Below are 19,788 nucleotides of genomic sequence, written 5' to 3' on the forward strand. Positions count from 1 at the left end.
TGTTCAACATGGGCTGAATATCCTGCAGTGTAGGGGAGATAATCCCAATAAAATGATACAATATTGAGTCGAAAATTATTATTTTTACATGAATATTGCATATACTGTATCTAAAACGAAACTGAAAGATATAATAAAACGAATTCATCAAACTCGGGAACTAAAGAGGAAGCTGTCATCAAATATGGTATCGTATGAAGGCTTGCATTTATCGGCATATGTATCATAAACCGGAAGTATACTGTTATGACGTCACATGATTTTCACCTGTCATGGCGAAATCTAATGAATTTTAGTTCATTAAGAGAGACAGGTGTGCCGTAAGCGTTATCCGACTAAAAATGGGCCGTTTGTCACTGATGTGTTTACTGATAAGTTGTTTTTTGACAGAAATAACATGTTCTAAAGTTCCGTCGTGCTCATGTACCGACAAAGATCTGTGTAAGGCACTGCCTAAAGCAAAGCCCAAGCAAAACATGGAGGTAAAGCGAAACGTGATGTATTTTGACGAAATAGTAACTTTATGATTTCTGATGCTGTGTCGTTTTACTGTGTCGTATCACTTATAATTGAACGAGCAGGATTTCGATACACAGGGTTAGATCTTGCAGATACGACAAGTTTAAGTAAAAACAACATGTTATGTCATAATATGTAGATGAGGTCACCATCCCTTGACTTCGCTTTAGGAGAACTATTTATTTTTTATCAGTAGGACGCTATGGTCGGTAGTTAATCCCTACAGGAAGCAGTTCCAGAGCTCTTTGTGCAAATCCACCAATACCTTTAAGTATTTGGTCTGTAGGTCTACCTCTTTTTGTTATTAGTATTTTCTTATGTTGATACAAGGTCAAAACACAATTTCTTGTTATCATTTTCAAAGTTGTATTCTGTAGAGATTACACCCGGCAGTGCTGCTTTGATTTTTGTTTTTTAAATTTTCAAGATTTATTTATTTGCTCAGACACACAAAGTGTGTAACAAGAGGCCAGTATATATGTCATGGACAATTTTGAGCCATGATAGATATTACTATGCTGTATCAGGGACGTAGATAACAATTATCAACATCCCTGGCTGTATATATTGTTACCTCATTATAACCTTTTACTACTTCATAGAAATTATTGTATACCATGTTATGTTTTAAAGTTAACTAAGAATAAGGTACTTCTACATCAGTTTTGTTACATAGTTATAATCTTGTATACACATGATAAAATTATGAAAAATAATGTATATATTAAATGTGTAATTGATCTAGTACATGCGTGCATCCACCAACCTATCATAACTGGGATAACATAACAAACTCTTTTTGTACAAACATGCTTATATTTACTAACAACTGTTTATTTTGTAAATAAAACATTCCTTTCATTTCACAGTACTTGGTGGATGGGATTTTTGCAAAAGTAGTATGGAATAATCTTACATCTTAAAAGTGCTACATTATTACTAGTTCAAATGAACAAATGATGAATTTGTCTCCTGTAAGTGCAGTAACACAGTGGACATACTCTCTATTTTGTTGTTGGATTCCTGTCCATCTTCCTGTTTCAACTGGAAGTTTTATATTGAAAGTTCTTGATTTACAAATTATCTTCTTGTTCTTTTCATTTAATCTTTTTAAATATCTTTTAAGCTAAATTGTCCTTCTTAACTTAATGTTAGTCATTGTAGGAAATTGTACTGTTTCCTTATATATCATGAAATTTTATGCGTTTTTGTTTTAACTAAGGATGTGTTTACATAATTGCAAATTGTCCCCAAATGACTTACATTATCATACCCCCATATTTTGGAGCAACTGATGAAACAGCTAATTTAAACTGTACATTAATTAGTAGTTTTTTTCTTAGATTTTGATACAAAGACTGCCTTTTTGGTTTGATTGCACATGTTTTTAAGCTAAGAAAAAATCTCCATTATAATTAAACAAGAGATATGAGAGTTAATCCTCAGTGTTCAACTATTGATTGTGTAGTAAGAAATGTTGTCTTATCATTGTCTTCTCCTTTTAGAAAAAAACAATAATCAAATTTCCATTTTTGACAATATTCTTTGAAATTATTCAATATTGTTTTGAATTCCTCTACTGTTTCCAACACCATTGCTGTATTGTCTTTGTATAAAATAACAAACACTTTTACTTACATATTAATATTGTCAGGACACAATACACCAATTTTAAGTAAACAATAAACATTTTTGTAAACGAAAAAGGTTTTGAGGTCATTAAGAAAGTTCCACCAATTACTTGTATCTGTTGTACAATGATTTATTTTGGATGTGTTTGTGTTTATTTTGCAGGCATACATTGTGACAGAAGGGAAGTCCTCACATACAGAATGGGCGTGGGAGCATATCACCATGGTTCTTAATGAAGGAGACGACAACCAGCAACTCATGTGTCATGCACATTCACTTGGTGTGGGATATGCAATCATGGGTATATATGCTTTGATCTGATTCAGATATAAATTAATAACCTGACATTCAAAAATCAGTAACAGTAATTCTTAGTAATGAAGAATGTCACACACAGTAGTCAGATATTTACATACATCAGTGGCAGTAATCTGCTGTAGCAATGTCACACACAGTAGTCAGATATTTACATACATTAGTGGCAGTAATCTGCTGTAGCAATGTCACACACAGGAGTCAGATATTTACATACATCAGTGGCAGTAATCTGCTGTAGCAATGTCACACACAGTAGTCAGATATTTACATACATTAGTGGCAGTAATCTGCCACACACTGTAGCAATGTCACACACAGTAGTCAGATATTTACATACATCAGTGGCAGTAATCTGCTGTAGCAACGTCACACACAGTAGTCAGATATTTACATACATTAGTGGCAGTAATCTGCTGTAGCAATGTCACACACAGGAGTCAGATATTTACATACATCAGTGGCAATAATCCTTAGTATTTAAGATATGTCACACACAGTAGTCAGATATTTACATACATTAGTGGCAGTAATCTGCTGTAGCAATGTCACACACAGGAGTCAGATATTTACATACATTAGTGGCAGTAATATGCTGTAGCAACGTCACACACAGTAGTCGGATATTTACATACATTAGTGGCAGTAATCTGCTGTAGCAATGCCACACACAGTAGTCAGATATTTACATACATCAGTCGCAATAATCCTTAGTAAAGCAATGTATTGTGTTATTACAGAGAAGATGTCAGTCTATTTTGTCACATCCTTGTATTGTGTTATTACAGAGAAGATGTCAGTCTATTTTGTCACATCCTTGTATTGTATTATTACAGAGAAGATGTCAGTCTATTTTGTCACATCCTTGTATTGTGTTATTACAGAGAAGATGTCAGTCTATTTTGTCACATCCTTGTATTGTGTTATTACAGAGAAGATGTCAGTCTATTTTGTCACATCCTTGTATTGTGTTATTACAGAGAAGATGTCAGTCTATTTTGTCACATCCTTGTATTGTGTTATTACAGAGAAGATGTCAGTCTATTTTGTCACATCCTTGTATTGTGTTATTACAGAGAAGATGTCAGTCTATTTTGTCACATCCTTGTATTGTGTTATTACAGAGAAGATGTCAGTCTATTTTGTCACATCCTTGTATTGTGTTATTACAGAGAAGATGTCAGTCTATTCTGTCACATCCTTGTATTGTGTTATTACAGAGAAGATGTCAGTCTATTTTGTCACATCCTTGTATTGTGTTATTACAGAGAAGATGTCAGTCTATTTTGTCACATCCTTGTATTGTGTTATTACAGAGAAGATATCAGTCTATTTTGTCACATCCTTGTATTGTGTTGTTTCAGAAAAGATACCTGTCTATGATAATTACACCGACAACAATGATTACTCTACTTGGGTAGAAAACATCGGAAACCATGCTAAGTTAATGTTTGCTGATGGTGTTGCACTCAACTTACTTAGCCTGTTGGGTCAGTGTGAAGCCGGTGCCCAGCATGTTGATATCGTCACCGATGCAGTAGCTCAGGTTTACCGTAAAATCAAGGCAGAAGGATGGCCAAAGGTTGGTACAGTGACAAATGTCTGAATATTATGTAGTTATAGGTATAGACTGGCTGTTCTGTATTGTATCACACTAAGACTGATAAGGAGTAGTGTAACAACTTTTTCTGTGTATATCTTGTTTTAGAAGTTAACCTTCTGATTGACATAGCATTAATGTTAACCTGATATCATACTTTAAATGATATTTTATGGTATACTTCACGTAATGGTTTAAAGTTTTGAGATTTTTTCAAAAATTTGAAATAAATTAAATGTTTTTTTCACAGAAATCTTGAAATGAGTTTGAGTTCCCTCTATCAGTTTTATTAGATAGAACGAATTGATGATCACATAAACAGCTTGAATTGCTGGGGATGCAAGGTTATAAAAATTATCCATATGAATGACTTTCAGAAACCAATATCCAGGATAATATCTTTTTCTGGATAATCTAAACATGTGACGGACATCTTTTGCTATCAATACTTGATAAACGCTTAACATTACAAGCTAGTTTGACATCTTTATATTTTAACTTTCTTTGCAGCTTTTCTGCATTGTTCCATGGATGCCACCCTGTTACCAAGGACATTGTCACCTGACAGCAGCACTTCATTCTTATTGTGACTACTTCATGACAAATCCTGATAGCTATGTTACCTCCTGTAATCTACAGTGTAGAGCACAAGCTACAATCCCAAAGGGGAGAATGGTGTTAGGTAGGTATTCAATTTTTGATGTTATACATCATTAATTCTTAGATAACTGACACAAAAACTCTGTAATAAATGACACAGTACGATTGTCATGTCATTAAACAAATTATTCTTCTGTGATATACAGAATTACATAATTCTGTTGTCATGTTATTATTTAAAATCATATGGTATAGGTGACGTGGTTTGTCATTTATTAAAAATAGGTCATTCTGTCCTGCATTTTGACCTTTGACTTACATCAAAGAAAAAGTTTGTCCAGACTCTATCTCCTACACTCAAACTTAATACTTTGGGTATGGGTTCACTTCGTGGTATATAATCGGTGGGGAACTGTAACTTGTCATGTTCTTCTGTAATATGCACTATAAAACAAATACATTATCATGTTATTCATCTGTTTGTTCTACTGTCTTGAATCAAAATTGGGTATACTGACACACTGATTAAAGAAGCAATTCTATTCATGTAGATGAAGTCACAGCAATATCACAGTACTTGTGAAAACAACATCAATGTTTTTATATTGTTTTCTGTGTATATATATTATGTTTTGACTATTTCTTGAGAAATACTGCATACTGTGTTGTAAATCTAGATCTAGTCTTTAATATCCGGTCAATGCCATTCAAAATCATGGTCGACAGGGTGTTTTAAAGGGTCATAGGTAAAAGGACTTTTTGAACCATTCTATTGTATAATTATCACATCTGTATGTATTTAGATGATATTGATACTGGAAATACTGAATATGTTTATGTTAATTAGAGTTTCAGAGGATTTTAACAATAATGTGATGATATTGTGATTTGAAGGTATTGATGAGTACCTGTCAGTTGGTGTCCCTAAAAACAAGTTGTTGATGGGTATACCTTGGCATGGGTATGACTACAAATGTGCAAAAAATGAAACCAATATCCAGGATAATATCTTTTTCTGGATAATCTAAACATGTGACGGACATCTTTTGCTATCAATACTTGATAAACGCTTAACATTACAAGCTAGTTTGACATCTTTATATTTTAACTTTCTTTGCAGCTTTTCTGCATTGTTCCATGGATGCCACCCTGTTACCAAGGACATTGTCACCTGACAGCAGCACTTCATTCTTACTGTGACTACTTCATGACAAATCCTGATAGCTATGTTACCTCCTGTAATCTACAGTGTAGAGGAGCTACAATCCCAAAAAATGGTGTTAGGGAGGTATTCAATTTTTGATGTTATACATCATTAATTCTTAGATAACTGACACAAAAACTCTGTAATAAATGACACAGTACGATTGTCATGTCATTAAACAAATTATTCTTCTGTGATATACAGAATTACATAATTCTGTTGTCATGTTATTATTTAAAATCATATGGTATAGGTGACGTGGTTTGTCATTTATTAAAAATAGGTCATTCTGTATGCATTTTGACCTTTGACTTACATCAAAGAAAAAGTTTGTCCAGACTCTATCTCCTACACTCAAACTTAATACTTTGGGTACAGGTTCGTACTTGTGGTATATAATCGGGGGGCTGTAACTTGTTGTTCTTCTGTAATATGCACTATAAAACAAATACATTATCATGTTATTCATCTGTTTGTTCTACTTTTGATTAAAATTGGGTTTACTGACACAGTGATTAAAGAAGCAATTCTTTAATGTAGATGAAGTCACAGCAATATCACAGTACTGTGAAAACAACATCAATGTTTTTATATTGTTTTCTGTGTATATATATTATGTTTTGACTATGGTGTGTGAGAAATACTGCGCCTGTGTTGTAAATCTAGTTACTGTATAGTTATCTTTAATATCACACGCTGTCAATGCCATTCAAAATCATGGTCGACAGGGTGTTTATAAAGGGTCATAGGTAACCCTTATCAAAACACCAATTTTGAGGACTTGTCTATTAAGCTTACTGTAATTATGGAGAATCTGTTGTAAACAATTAATGATTATTGATACTGGAAATACTGAATATGTTTATGTTAAAATAGAGTTTCAGAGGATTTTAACAATAATGTGATGATATTGTGATTTGTGGTATTGATGAGTACCTGTCAGTTGGTGTCCCTAAAAACAAGTTGTTGATGGGTATACCTTGGCATGGGTATGACTACAAATGTGCAAAAAATGAGGTAAGTACTCTAGAAAAGTAACTTTATTGGGAGGTAAGTCCTCCAGAAAACTACTTTTATTGGGAGGTAAATACTCCAGAAAACTACCTTTATTGGGAGGTAAGTCCTCTAGAAAAATACCTTTATTGGGAGGTAAGTACTCCAGAGAACTACCTTTATTGGGAGGTAAATACTCCAGAGAACTACCTTTATTGGGAGGTAAATACTCCAGAAAAATATCTTTATTGGGAGGTAAGTCCTCCAGAAAAATACCTTTATTGGGAGGTAAGTCCTCCAGAAAACTACTTTTATTGGGAGGTAAATACTCCAGAAAAATACCTTTATTGGGAGGTAAGTCCTCAAGAAAAATACCTTTATTGGGAGGTAAGTCCTCCAGAAAAATACCTTTATTGGGAGGTAAGTCCTCCAGAAAAATACCTTTATTGGGAGGTAAGTACTCCAGAGAACTACCTTTATTGGGAGGTAAGTACTCCAGCAAACTACCTTTATTGGGAGGTAAGTACTCCAGAGAACTACCTTTATTGGGAAGTAAGTCCTCCAGAAAAATACCTTTATTGGGAGGTAAGTACTCCAGAAAAATACCTTTATTGGGAGGTAAGTACTCCAGAAAACTGCCTTTATTGGGAAAGGATAAAGTTTCTTTCATTGGAAAGTCATGTAATTTTGTCTGCATTGTTGCAGATTTTCCCAGCATCATGAAGTTTAAATGCATTGTTAACTTTCAAGATATTTCCCAGGTTTCAAGATATTTACCAAGTCAAGTTAACTTATCAATAAGTCTGTCTATCTCTATGCCTTTCTAGTTGTCAGGTCTGAAATTTAAATTGTCAGATCTGTCTGTCTGTAATGTTTTGCTAGTCTAGATAAATTATGTCTTTCTGTCCATATGTCTTTCTAGTTGTAAGGTCTGAAATCTAAATTACCATGTGCGTATGTGTTTCTTTCATGATTCTACCTCGAGCTGACAGGCCTGTATTTTTCCCATGCTTTATTTATTCTGTTGTATTTTCCATTTGGCAGTTTGTAAACTGTCACTCCCCTGGTTCATTATATTATCTTTGATTCAATACATTGCATGCGATACCAAAGTAAACACATAGAGTAACGATGTGGACACTTTTACACAGACAGCTTCACTTGATTTATACCATAATACATATCAAATGTTATCATCTATTTATACATACACAGATACTACTATTTATATACAGGTACATACACACAGATACCACCATATATATACAGGTATATACACACACACATACCACCATATATATACAGGTATATACACACACACAGATACCACCATATATATACAGGTACCTACACACAGATACCACCATATATATACAAATACATACACACAGATTTCACCATATCTATACAGGTACATACATATACCGCCATATATATATACAAGTACATACACACAGATATACCACCATATATGTACAGGTACATACACACACATATACCACCATATATATACAGGTACATACACACATAACACCATATATATACAGGTACATACACAGATACCACCATATATATACAAATACATACACACAGATTTCACCATATATATACAGGTACATACACACACATATACCACCATATATATACAGGTACATACACACAGATACCACCATATATATATACAGGTACATACACACATAACACCATACATATACAGGTACATACACACAGATACCACCATATATATACAGGTATGTACACACACACATACCACCATATATATATACAGGTATATATACACACACATACCACCATATTTATACAGGTACATACACACAGATACCACCATATATATACAAGTACATACACACAGATTTACCACCATATATATACAGGTACATACACACAGATATCACCATATATATACAAGTGCATTCACACACACTTACCACTTTTTATACACAGGTACATACACATGATTTATGGTTTAGATTTTGACTAATATAAATGTTAGATTGGTGGGTATCAGTTGATTAAATATCAAACCAGAATAAAGATGAATTCTGATTATTGTTTTAGATAACAAAAGATCACAACAGAATATGTGTGCTATCTAAGAAGAACGGCAGCAACGAGTGTGACTTTATCGGGTCTCGTACTCGAACGTCACTTGGTGATATCATGGCCAATTATCCAAAACAATTCTCCAAACACAACTGGGATGGTCTGCAAGCAGCACCCTATTTCACGACAAATTTCCAGGTAAGTTGGTGAGATAGGGGGATCAAAACCCTTGGGGAAAGATGATTGTGTTTAGATCCTTTAATATCACCTCCAAGGAGGGGAGATTTTCTTTTATAAAATCTTCAAATTGGTATCTAGCATTCGTAATCAAAACTGCAATGTTATCAAACTGTTGTAATAAAAATTTTATCATATTCAATAATGACATCCAAAAATCTAAGATTGACAGAATCTCTTTCACTTATAATATGCTGAGATTTAGGAATCACATTTAAAGCTCCATTGGCATTACCATCTGAAAAGTGAAATTTTGAATTGTTTTTTCAGAACCAGACTGTGAATGAGACACATTCCTTGTGGTTTGAGGCTATGGATAGTTTGTTGGACAAGTATCACTTTGTCAAGGAAGTTGGGTTGGAAGGTAAGGCCACATTAGATATTGAATACCTTATTTACTGCAACGTATTTCAATCTTTAGCTCACCTGGTTCTTTGTTTGTTGTTTAAATATTGCTTTAGCTACTGAACAACTGAAGAGATTTTGAACAAATTTGGTCAGAAGCATCCTTTAAGGAAGTGGAAAACTTCTGTAATGTTGATGGGTTTCTGGCCCCCTGGGCTGGGAGGTGTGGGACCCAATAGTTGAAACCAAGCAAATTATTTAAAATCTTAGTCCACCTGTAGAAGGAATCTTTGGATTTTGCTCATATGTGGTATGAAACTTTCTCAGATTGACAGAAATGAATTTGATATAAACAATGGGTCTTTGCCAGCTTTGGAAGGAAGGGCAGGGCCCCAAAAGAGGAATTAGAGAAATGTTTTTGAAATCCTAGCCCTACTATAAGAATGCTTGCACTTTGCCAAACTTTTGGTCTGAAACATTCTTGGGTAAATGGGGAATCAAGTGTGTATAAACCAAGGGTTTCAGCCCCCTAGATCCGGAGGGGTGGGGTGCAAAACAGGAAATATAGCAAATTCTTTAAAATCCTACTCCACAACAAAAAGGACCAACATCAAAAGTCAAGGGCTATAGCAATTCTATAAGATCTATCATTTCACTGCCACTAAACAGCTAAAGATATGAGTGGGCTTGTTACAAGGCATGGACTCGTTGCAAGTAAATACCAAAAATTCTTTTTTTTCATAAATTGCACTGCTGATGTATGGATTGTACTGTTGTTACAGGTGTGGTGGTTTGGTCAGGTGATGATCTATCTGGCAAAATTACAGATGCCAAGAACATAATGGTGTGGAACTGGATGATTCACACCCTTTTCCTGACTGGTACCACAGTGAATACCAAACAGATGGATATGGCAGGTAAATGGGCATCACAGTGTATCCGAGGTAGTGATTCTCACCAGTTTGTCAGAGTAGCATTAAATAGTGGTCAGTATATTCTCTCTAGTTTGTCATAGTGGCATTAAATAGTGGTCAATATATTCTCACTAGTTTGTCATAGTGGCATTAAATAGTGGTCAATATATTCTCACCAGTTTGTCAGAGTGGCATTAAATAGTGGTTAGATATTCTCACTAGTTTGTCAGAGTGGCATTAAATAGTGGTCAATATATTCTCGCTAGTTTGTCAGGGTGGCATTAAATAGTGGTCAATATATTCTCACAAGTTTGTCAGAGTGGCATTAAATAGTGGTCAATATATTATCACTAGTTTGTCATAGTGGCATTAAATAGTGGCCAATATATTCTCATTAGTTTGTCATAGTGGCATTAAATAGTGGTCAATGTATTCTCACTAGTTTGTCAGAGTGGCATTAAATAGTGGTCAATATATTCTCACTAGTTTGTCATAGTGGCATTAAATAGTGGTCAATATATTCTCAACAGTTTGTCAGAGGGGCATTAAATAGTGGTCAATATATTCTCACTAGTTTGTCATAGTGGCATTAAATAGTGGTCAATATATTATCACTAGTTTGTCAGAGTGGCATTAAATAGTGGTCAATATATTCTCATTAGTTTGTCATAGTGGCATTAAATAGTGGTCAATATATTCTCACTAGTTTGTCAGAGTGGCATTAAATAGTGGTCAATATATTCTCACTAGTTTGTCAGAGTGGCATTAAATAGTGGTCAATATATTCTCAACAGTTTGTCATAGTGGCATTAAATAGTGGTCAATATATTATCACTAGTTTGTCAGAGTGGCATTAAATAGTGGTTAAATATTCTCACTAGTTTGTCAGAGTGGCATTAAATAGTGGTTAAATACCATTGCTAGTTTTTAGTTTGGTCAAATTATCACTACTAGCCTCTCAGTGGAGTTAGATAGTGATACAAATATCACAACTGGTTTATCACAAAAATATTTCTGAATTCGCCAAACAATTTTCAAAATATTTGTTATTTTAAAATATTAATTACAATTTTAAGAAAAGACATAATAGAGAAACAATTAGAGTGATTTGTGATATGAAATAACACTTTACTTACAGGTAAAGCTGCTGGTATTGGAGTGGGCTGTTTCCTTGGAGGATGTCTGTTCGGTTTCCTCATCACATTTATTGCCCACCAAAAACGAATGAAGAAAATGAGAATGAGGAGACCATTTGAAAAAGACAACTTTTCAGATGACGACTACCATGATGATGATAATGCTTTGTGAAAACTATTGTTTTGTAAAAGCGAGAATTTCTATGAATATGGTAACAAAAATTTGACCAGGACTGTTTTATTCAAAATAGGTAATGCCTTAAAGGAAGCAATATCACCAATATAGAATTTAGAGGAAATTATTTGTTTATATCAGATACTTTTTTTTGTTCAGCAAGTGATTTGATGAGAATGAAGGTTTACTTTAGGACAATTGAATGTCTAAGCTTACTGGTAACTTATTAAGTATTAGCTACCACTCTTTTTTCATAGTTCTCTGTTCTTCAGGAATTATAGGATCCTTATTACTGCAAATCACTTAGATTTTGCGAATACTTTATTTTGCGGACTCACCTCTTTAGATGTATGTCTGAATACATTATTTCACGAATGCTGATCTATAAATGACTTTAAATTCACGAATGATGAGCTATTAGAGACATGAATTCTGCTAGACTCCAATAACTGAATCAAAATGAATGCCATCCAGAGTTATTTTGGTATGAATAATTGTGATGGATTTGAATTCGCGATTGACTCTCTTCATGTATTAACGCAAAAAAAAAAAAAAATAAATCCCATGCAAAATTCAAGAGATTTACGGTATCATGTCACATCTATTGTAAGGTTGTAATGTTGAACTTGAAGTCTGCTGCTGTAAGAGAGATATGATAATGGTGAACACCATATTATCCCTATACTGAGGACGTACATGGATATGTATTGTTATTGGTTCTCTTTTGATATTTACATTTTTGATTGTCAAGAACAACATGTATTAACAATTTTTGTAATGATACAATATCATTGATCCGTAAGTTTGTAAGTACAGCTATACTTTTGATAGGTGTGTGAAGGTACCTATGTACATCAGATTGGCCTTAGATGTGTCCAGTTGTTTGCTGGTAATTGCGTCCAGTTTTATTGCGCAGGTGTGCATGGATACTTTAAAAGACGTTTAGATGGCTGGTAAGTGTCAGAGTGCATGTGTCACTAGTGAGTACGGATCTTTAATGTAGCTGATAGGTGTGTAGGTGTACCAAGGTGTGTGCTAGTGTATCAAGGACTTGAAGGTATGGTGTGGTAAGGTGTATTTGATAGGTGGAGTATTTCCCTGCCTCCTGAACCTTTTAAGCGAGCTTACGGTGAAAGTAGACACAGAGAGTAGTTAGAGTTAGAAGTTGACAGACAAATTTAGTTGTATTTTTGAGAAGTTGAAAGTAAGCTACAGAAAGATGGCCATCAAACCGTTACGAATGCTTGACTAGAAATTCACTATGAATGTGTTGTTGAAGGTACAGGAAGTTGACAGTAAAAGTATAATTACAGGAAGTTGTAATTATTCATGAAGGTTATTGTGTTATGCATTTGATGTCACAGCTGTTTGATGTGTATTTTTTATCATATGTGACCTAATTTTGTACGTCACATACTGTTTTGTATGAAAGGAAATTTTATTGTACTTAAACCCAAACAATTTGTTTTTCAAATACTTGAAATTTTATCATATTTATAATCACAAGTCTTCATTTATGAATAGATTGGACAATACTATATAAAACCTTTCTTTTTCATAGTTTTCCTTGGAACTACATTTTTTCCTGAGGAATACATATAACTTAAGTATTAATTAGCTCCAAACATTTCATAATGCTTTATTTCACATATTGTGAGTTTGTAAGGTTGAGCATGTTGCTTAGCAACACAAGAAAACAAGAAACTAATCATTTTGCAAGACAAATTGGTTAAGATACAATTTTTATACATGTACTGTTAAGTTGATTTTAAGTACTTAATTGTTTGCATAGTATTTCGAAGATTCAGTTTTATCAAAATATGAGTAATTTTCTAATTTGATAACTACATTTCCATATATCATTTTACACAATGTAACTGATTGTGAATGTTTTACTCACAAACCTTACATGCTTTATCAGTTGAAGTGTCATTCCAGGTCAAATTGTTAGATGTCCGTGCTGTGTTGATTTTCATTCAGGTAATCAATTTCAATCATCATATGGAATTCTTTTCCTTTATTGAATGTTCCATGAGTAACTTATGCATTGAATGACTATTTTCATCAGTTTGTGTGTAATTTATGATATTCTTTTGGTATTTGTCAGAGGTTTATGTGTGTCACAATTTTTCCTTAATATTTTGTGGTAAAAGTCTTTGTAGAGCGACAGTAGAGTTAAAAGAAACTGAATGTTTCAAAACATGTTACCTTTACAGAAAATGTATATAGATGTCTCACATGTGCCTTGGACTTTAAAGGATAAATGTTTTTAAATTTTTACAACTAAAAAATTTAAAAAATATTACTTAATGGTAACTTTTTGAATTAAATAAATAAAAATTTTGTAATTATCAAAATTTCAGGCAATTCAACAATTTCATTGTTGTAAGAGTTATTTTTAGACTCTTAGCATGTTTTTCATTTGAGTGGTAGTAAAAGTTGTAACCAGGAGTGGCTCAGATACATGATAGCTATGATTTAATCCAATGAAATTGAAGCACTATGCAGTATGCTCGGTGATGCTATTTAATTCTCAGTTTTATATTGTATAGTGTATTTATATGCTGTGTTTGTATTCCCATCATAAATATCTTACAACTGAGATAATTTTGAAGTGACCATTTGAATTCAGTACCATCCTGGAAACTGAAATTGATTGTACTTTGATTGTGATTGATAATGTCTGTTGGTATAGATGAATGACTTGTTTCCTTACATAGGAATGAATGATGATTGGGTTAACACAAGATTTCTAGAATTTTCTATTTATCACACATTATCTTGCCTTTGAAATACATTTCCTCGATTTGTTAATCATGTTTCACAGTGTCTTTCAGTTTGTTAGTCCACTACTTGGATCAGTCTATTTATCAACTACATTGTTTGTAAATGTGAAATTTAGAATCGACATTACAATGTTTCTTTTTTTTATTGACATTTTGATGCTGTGCCTTACTTGTTGAATTTCTGGGTTTAGTTGGATTTGTAATTTTTGTTAAGTATCACAAAATTGTGTTTGTACAAAGAAATTGAGTAAAAAAAGAGTTCAGAATTACTGGTGGGTGAACAACAGCCTTAAGTCCCAACACAAATGTTCAATAGGCCTAAATTATAAGACAGGCAGGTGATAAAGATAAGTAAGCATTGTCGGTAACAAAACTTTCATTATTATCAAAAGCTGTTTGTATAAGGTAGTTTTTTTCAATTTCTGCCTCCTTGTTTAAAAATGTGAGGTGAACATTCAGGTATAAATTGTAAAATGTTGTATTATCAGCAATAAAGCTGCTTGTTCTAAATAAAACTGCAGATGAAGTAATCAAACATTAAAATTAAGTGTTAGTATGGTATATAGATTAGCTGTATCTTTCAATAACTACAAAATTGATAACATGGTAAGTAAATCTTACCAGGCCAAAGTAGAAGGAAAAAAAGTGTGATTTAGTAGCTCATAGAAATGGTACACATCCTTGTCAAATAAAACACCAATGTTAGAATCATGCAATTATTTTAATTTTTTTACACTTTTCTCGCCTTTCTGTTTTGTAATTATCATAAATAGAAAATTTTATTTTTTTCTCTGTTAATTATTATCTATCTGCTGGTATAACTTATTTTTACACTAAACTTTTCAGAAACATTTCAGTGTATGCATTAACAAGTTTTGATATTACTTTGTCTGTGGTAAATATGATACTGATATTGTGCCTGAGCCCTACACACCAATGAATCTTTAGTCTTACTTTAGCAAGGAGAGTTTACATAATAACCAACTTATATAGAGATTTGTATATAATTTTATATTCCAGATAAATTACGCGTGTTGTATGACGTTTTGCTTCAGATGTTATATTTGATGCATATAATGTTTTTTATACCAATCATTTGTCCCCGCCGACGTTTTATATCTGTTCGTGTCACTGTCGTATGAAATGTGATCTGCCTTAATGTGATGTGTCCAGTGACTGTTTTTATCCCATGATTCCATGTTATTGTATAAATACACGCATATTTTTGTATATAAGTTGATGTAATATGACCTATTTTGACATTAGGTGATATCAAAATTCATGTCACACTTTATAGATTATAGAATGACACCACTTTGTTTGATTTAGTTTGTTGTTGTTTATTTTGTAGTAACAGCCACGGTCGCCATGTAGACCTTACATAACAAGACGATTTAAAGATTAATGTGGTAAAGCGTGTTTTCTTCAACATTTGTGAAAAAAAATAGAATCAAATGATGAAAAAGATCTTAACTATGTTTGCATTTCATTAACATTGATTTATAAATCTGATTTGAAAATGAAAAGGAATGCAAGATTCTCATCATAAATACATACATTAAAGGAGTATTTTCTCTGGAAAAGATCAAATCTACTGCGCAATGGTGATATTTTCATTCCATGCCTCTTGTAGTGTCACAATGCATTTGAAACCACAAAGATGTGACATTACAATTGAAACATTGGGTATCTTTAACTACAGTCAATAAATCTGATAACAGTGTGGTGATGTAATAAATCATTATCGGTATACATGTTTTATTATTATGCGTTTTTGTCTATCTTTTTTTTTTTTCACAAGAGGTTGTTTTTAATGTTGTTAAATAATATTTCTCAATATTTTTTACCTGTAAATATGATGTTGTTACCAATCTTTTTTCTTTTTTTTTTTTTTTTTAAAGTTTTTCAATATGTTATAAATTTCTTACAGTTACACTATATCTACAAATGTTCATAATACAAAGATAAGAGATTATCTCCTTGTCATGATGGACAGTCCAAAACTCTGGATCCCACATACTGACTATAAGGAATCTGGTGGCTGTACATGTAACAGGAATTAATTTGTTAAACCAAATGTGCAAACCAGCAAGGTTTAAATGTAAACAGTAAAGGTTTGGTGACAACAACAACACTTTGTGTGTCTTTATTCTGATTCCTCTTTATAAACAAAATATCTTGTCGTATCTTGTACCCAAAGAGATTATTGGGATTTCTGGTCTCATCATTTAAACACAATCTTTCCATAAAATGTCAGATATTTTGTAATATATAGTGGTTGACTACATAACACCTGTGTGATTTATGATGTTGAATTGAGTACATCACATGTAATTCTAGAGCATGTAAATTATATACATGTACCTACTTTATGTATGTGATATACGTGATAAGGAGTTCAAAGGTTATAAAATGTGAATTTATATGTATTTCCACATTATGTATGTTATACATATACTTTTACATATTATATATAACATGTATGTAATGTTACATCATCTATATATTATAACACTTGAATATGTTACAGTGTCTACACTATGTTACATTGTATGTAATGTTGTATTATCTACATTGTATAATGCTGTAGGTAAAGTTACATAACTTATACTGTAGTACATTTATTCATTATGTATATTGTATGTACTGTTACATTGTTTACATCATATAACATTGTACATAATGTAATGTGTTACATTATCTACATTGTATAAGATTGTATGTGATGTTACATTATCTACATTGTATAAGATTATATGTGATGTTACATTATCTACATTGTATATGTTATGTGTGTAGAATATAATGCTGTATTATAAGTGATTTGTAGAGGGTTTTAAATCATAAAACTCAAGCAAACATCACAGAAAAAATCTGTACAAATTCTTCACACTATTAACTAAACTTATGGACTTGACATCAGTTTTAAGTCACCAGAAACATCACATTTGTCATCACTAAAGCCTGAATATGTCTTTGTGTGTGAATAATTTGTAATTAGATATAGATCTTGACTTAAAACAAGACAAACAATTTAAAACAATTGTACTAAAGACTTTATAAAAAACAAGCACTAAAACATTTCTATTAATTCTACATCCACAAATTCCCCACCAAGTTGTGACCAATGTAAAGGTTAATTCTTGTCCCCCTGCTGATTGGGGGCCATGATAGCTCTGTTCAGTAGGGAGCTGAGAAATGAGCCAGTCAGTACTATCCTGTTTATGTTGTTGGGTAATACATTTTATGCCAAGTACTCTGGATTGGATTGAGTATGAAGTTTAGTGAAGTATCTACCAGTTAGTACAAAGACACTTCACCTAAAAATATCCCTGGCAGTTCATTGGATGATAAACCCAGCAAACAAGTCTCCCCCATTTAATTTCTTCATTAATTAAAGTGACGGCTGGCTGGTTCTTTCTTAGGATGGAGGGATTACCTATATTTTCAAAGGGGGAAAGACTGCCTCAATTTAACCTGACATAAGTTGTCTCTTATCAAGTGTTAGTCAGCTGTCTGAATACAGGTACAGATCCCAAAGTAATGGTTACTTATCAGTCAAGTATATACACCCATAGAGACTAATTCTTGATCTACGACACGTCCAAATCTTTTTACAATTAAACAACTATTGGTAACTTGAGACATTTTTACGAACACATTTATGTTTAAGGACCAATAACATCAACAAAACAGAAAGTGAATCTTTATATTTATAATTCTGTTGAGGTTTTGTGAAAGAAAGCCTCAAAAGTTTGACAGAGATTGGCATAAGGACCATATTTCTGAAAGATGGTATTTCACTTGGGCATTTTGATATGTAAGAAACTCATGAAGCCCAGCTGATGTTTTTAACCTGAAATATTCTGTCATGATATCTCTCAGAGAACGAGAGTCCTTCTTTATTAGAAACAAATAATTAAGGTCACTCTTTATTAAAACAAACCCTACATTCTTATAGATTTTAATATACTAATATGAAATCCTGTATTCGGACCTGTTTGTGACAAGTATGGAATTCAGATTCTATGGTTATAGGCTACACATATTTAGATATAAGTAAATATTTACAGTTATTGAATGTACTTTAAAATGTGATTCTCCCTTATATCAACTCTTTTGTCACAAATGAAGACTTCTATAAAGTCATGTGGGAAATTGTCTTGGATATTTTAGTCTTAAAACAATAGAAGTTTATAACTTTCAAAAGGTTTAATGCTGAAATATATTGAAGATAAAAAGATTTTATGTAATAAAAAGCTGAAATGATCCACTGGTAATTTTTGTTTTAAACAAACAAAAACCATTGGGATCAGTGTGTTAGTGGTATATGTTATTTGGAACTATTTTATTTCTCATACATTGTGATATATGTGATATGTGTATATGTGTTTTGCTCTGTGCAAATAAAACATTTTGTGAGGAATGGTTACTTTAGTTATTTTTTTTGTTTCCAGTAATACCCATGTAGATGAAATATTTCAGATGTTTTTGTTTCCAATCTGGTTTCAGTCTTGACATTGGCATTCCAAACTTTACTAATGTTTTATGTTTTAATTCAGAAGATAAAGAAAGAGAAAAAGAAGGGAAAAAAATCATTTCAGACTGTTTGTTACATACAAGAAATTTGTCACTGTGACCTGTGTATTGTATCTTCTCAATGCAAAATTATCTAGTGTATATTTGCTTATATTTCATGAATTATCTTGTAGACTGAATTGCTTGTTGATTTTAGTAAGACTGTTGCATTAGAAGAAAATTAGCTCCGCTGTGCTGTGACTAACATTCTGATCTCCTAAAAGAAGAAATCTTTTCCTGAAACTATCTCCCTCAGTGTACATTCTTCACACAGGAAATTAACTGTTTCTTTGAAGGCACAGCCATTCATACTGCAGACAAGCACAACCACAGAATTTTAGATATACAACAAATGTGTTGTCTGTTTAGTGCTTCCTATAAAAGGGCTACTTTATATAAGGAGTGTACATGCTGATGTCAGTGAAATCACTCCTGTTCACTTTACTTCTGTATTTGATTATAAACAAGACATATAGGAAAACTTTTGTTTTGTGTTAACACAATTGACTGTCTACAGTTGAATTTTGAGATGACATTAACTAAAAACAAGTACAAGAAGAAAAAAAATAACAAAAACTGTCTCTGCTGAGTTTCGAACCAATCAGTTTTACTCAGAATGAAGGGACATCACTCTAATCGAGAGCGGTATCCGTAAAGGGACATCACTCTAAAAAGTTTGTGAACATGCGA

The 19,788-nt window shown here is 32.7% G+C and overlaps 1 protein-coding gene across 1 annotated transcript; it reads left to right on the top strand.

Annotated features, from left to right (window-relative positions):
- The first annotated feature begins 341 nt into the window (after positions 1 to 341).
- LOC132548465 (di-N-acetylchitobiase-like) lies at positions 342 to 11,731 on the top strand. Its single transcript, XM_060212337.1, is given in 9 exon segments — positions 342 to 482; positions 2,314 to 2,452; positions 3,831 to 4,048; positions 4,577 to 4,748; positions 5,561 to 5,643; positions 8,913 to 9,125; positions 9,435 to 9,528; positions 10,292 to 10,426; positions 11,562 to 11,731. Coding segments are annotated over 9 exon segments (1,365 nt in total).
- The last annotated feature ends 8,057 nt before the right edge of the window (positions 11,732 to 19,788 follow it).

This window comes from Ylistrum balloti, unplaced genomic scaffold (genome assembly GCF_031769215.1).
Source record: "Ylistrum balloti isolate Yb309-2 unplaced genomic scaffold, AGI_CSIRO_Ybal_v1 Utg370010, whole genome shotgun sequence".
NCBI classification, from domain to species: domain Eukaryota; kingdom Metazoa; phylum Mollusca; class Bivalvia; order Pectinida; family Pectinidae; genus Ylistrum; species Ylistrum balloti.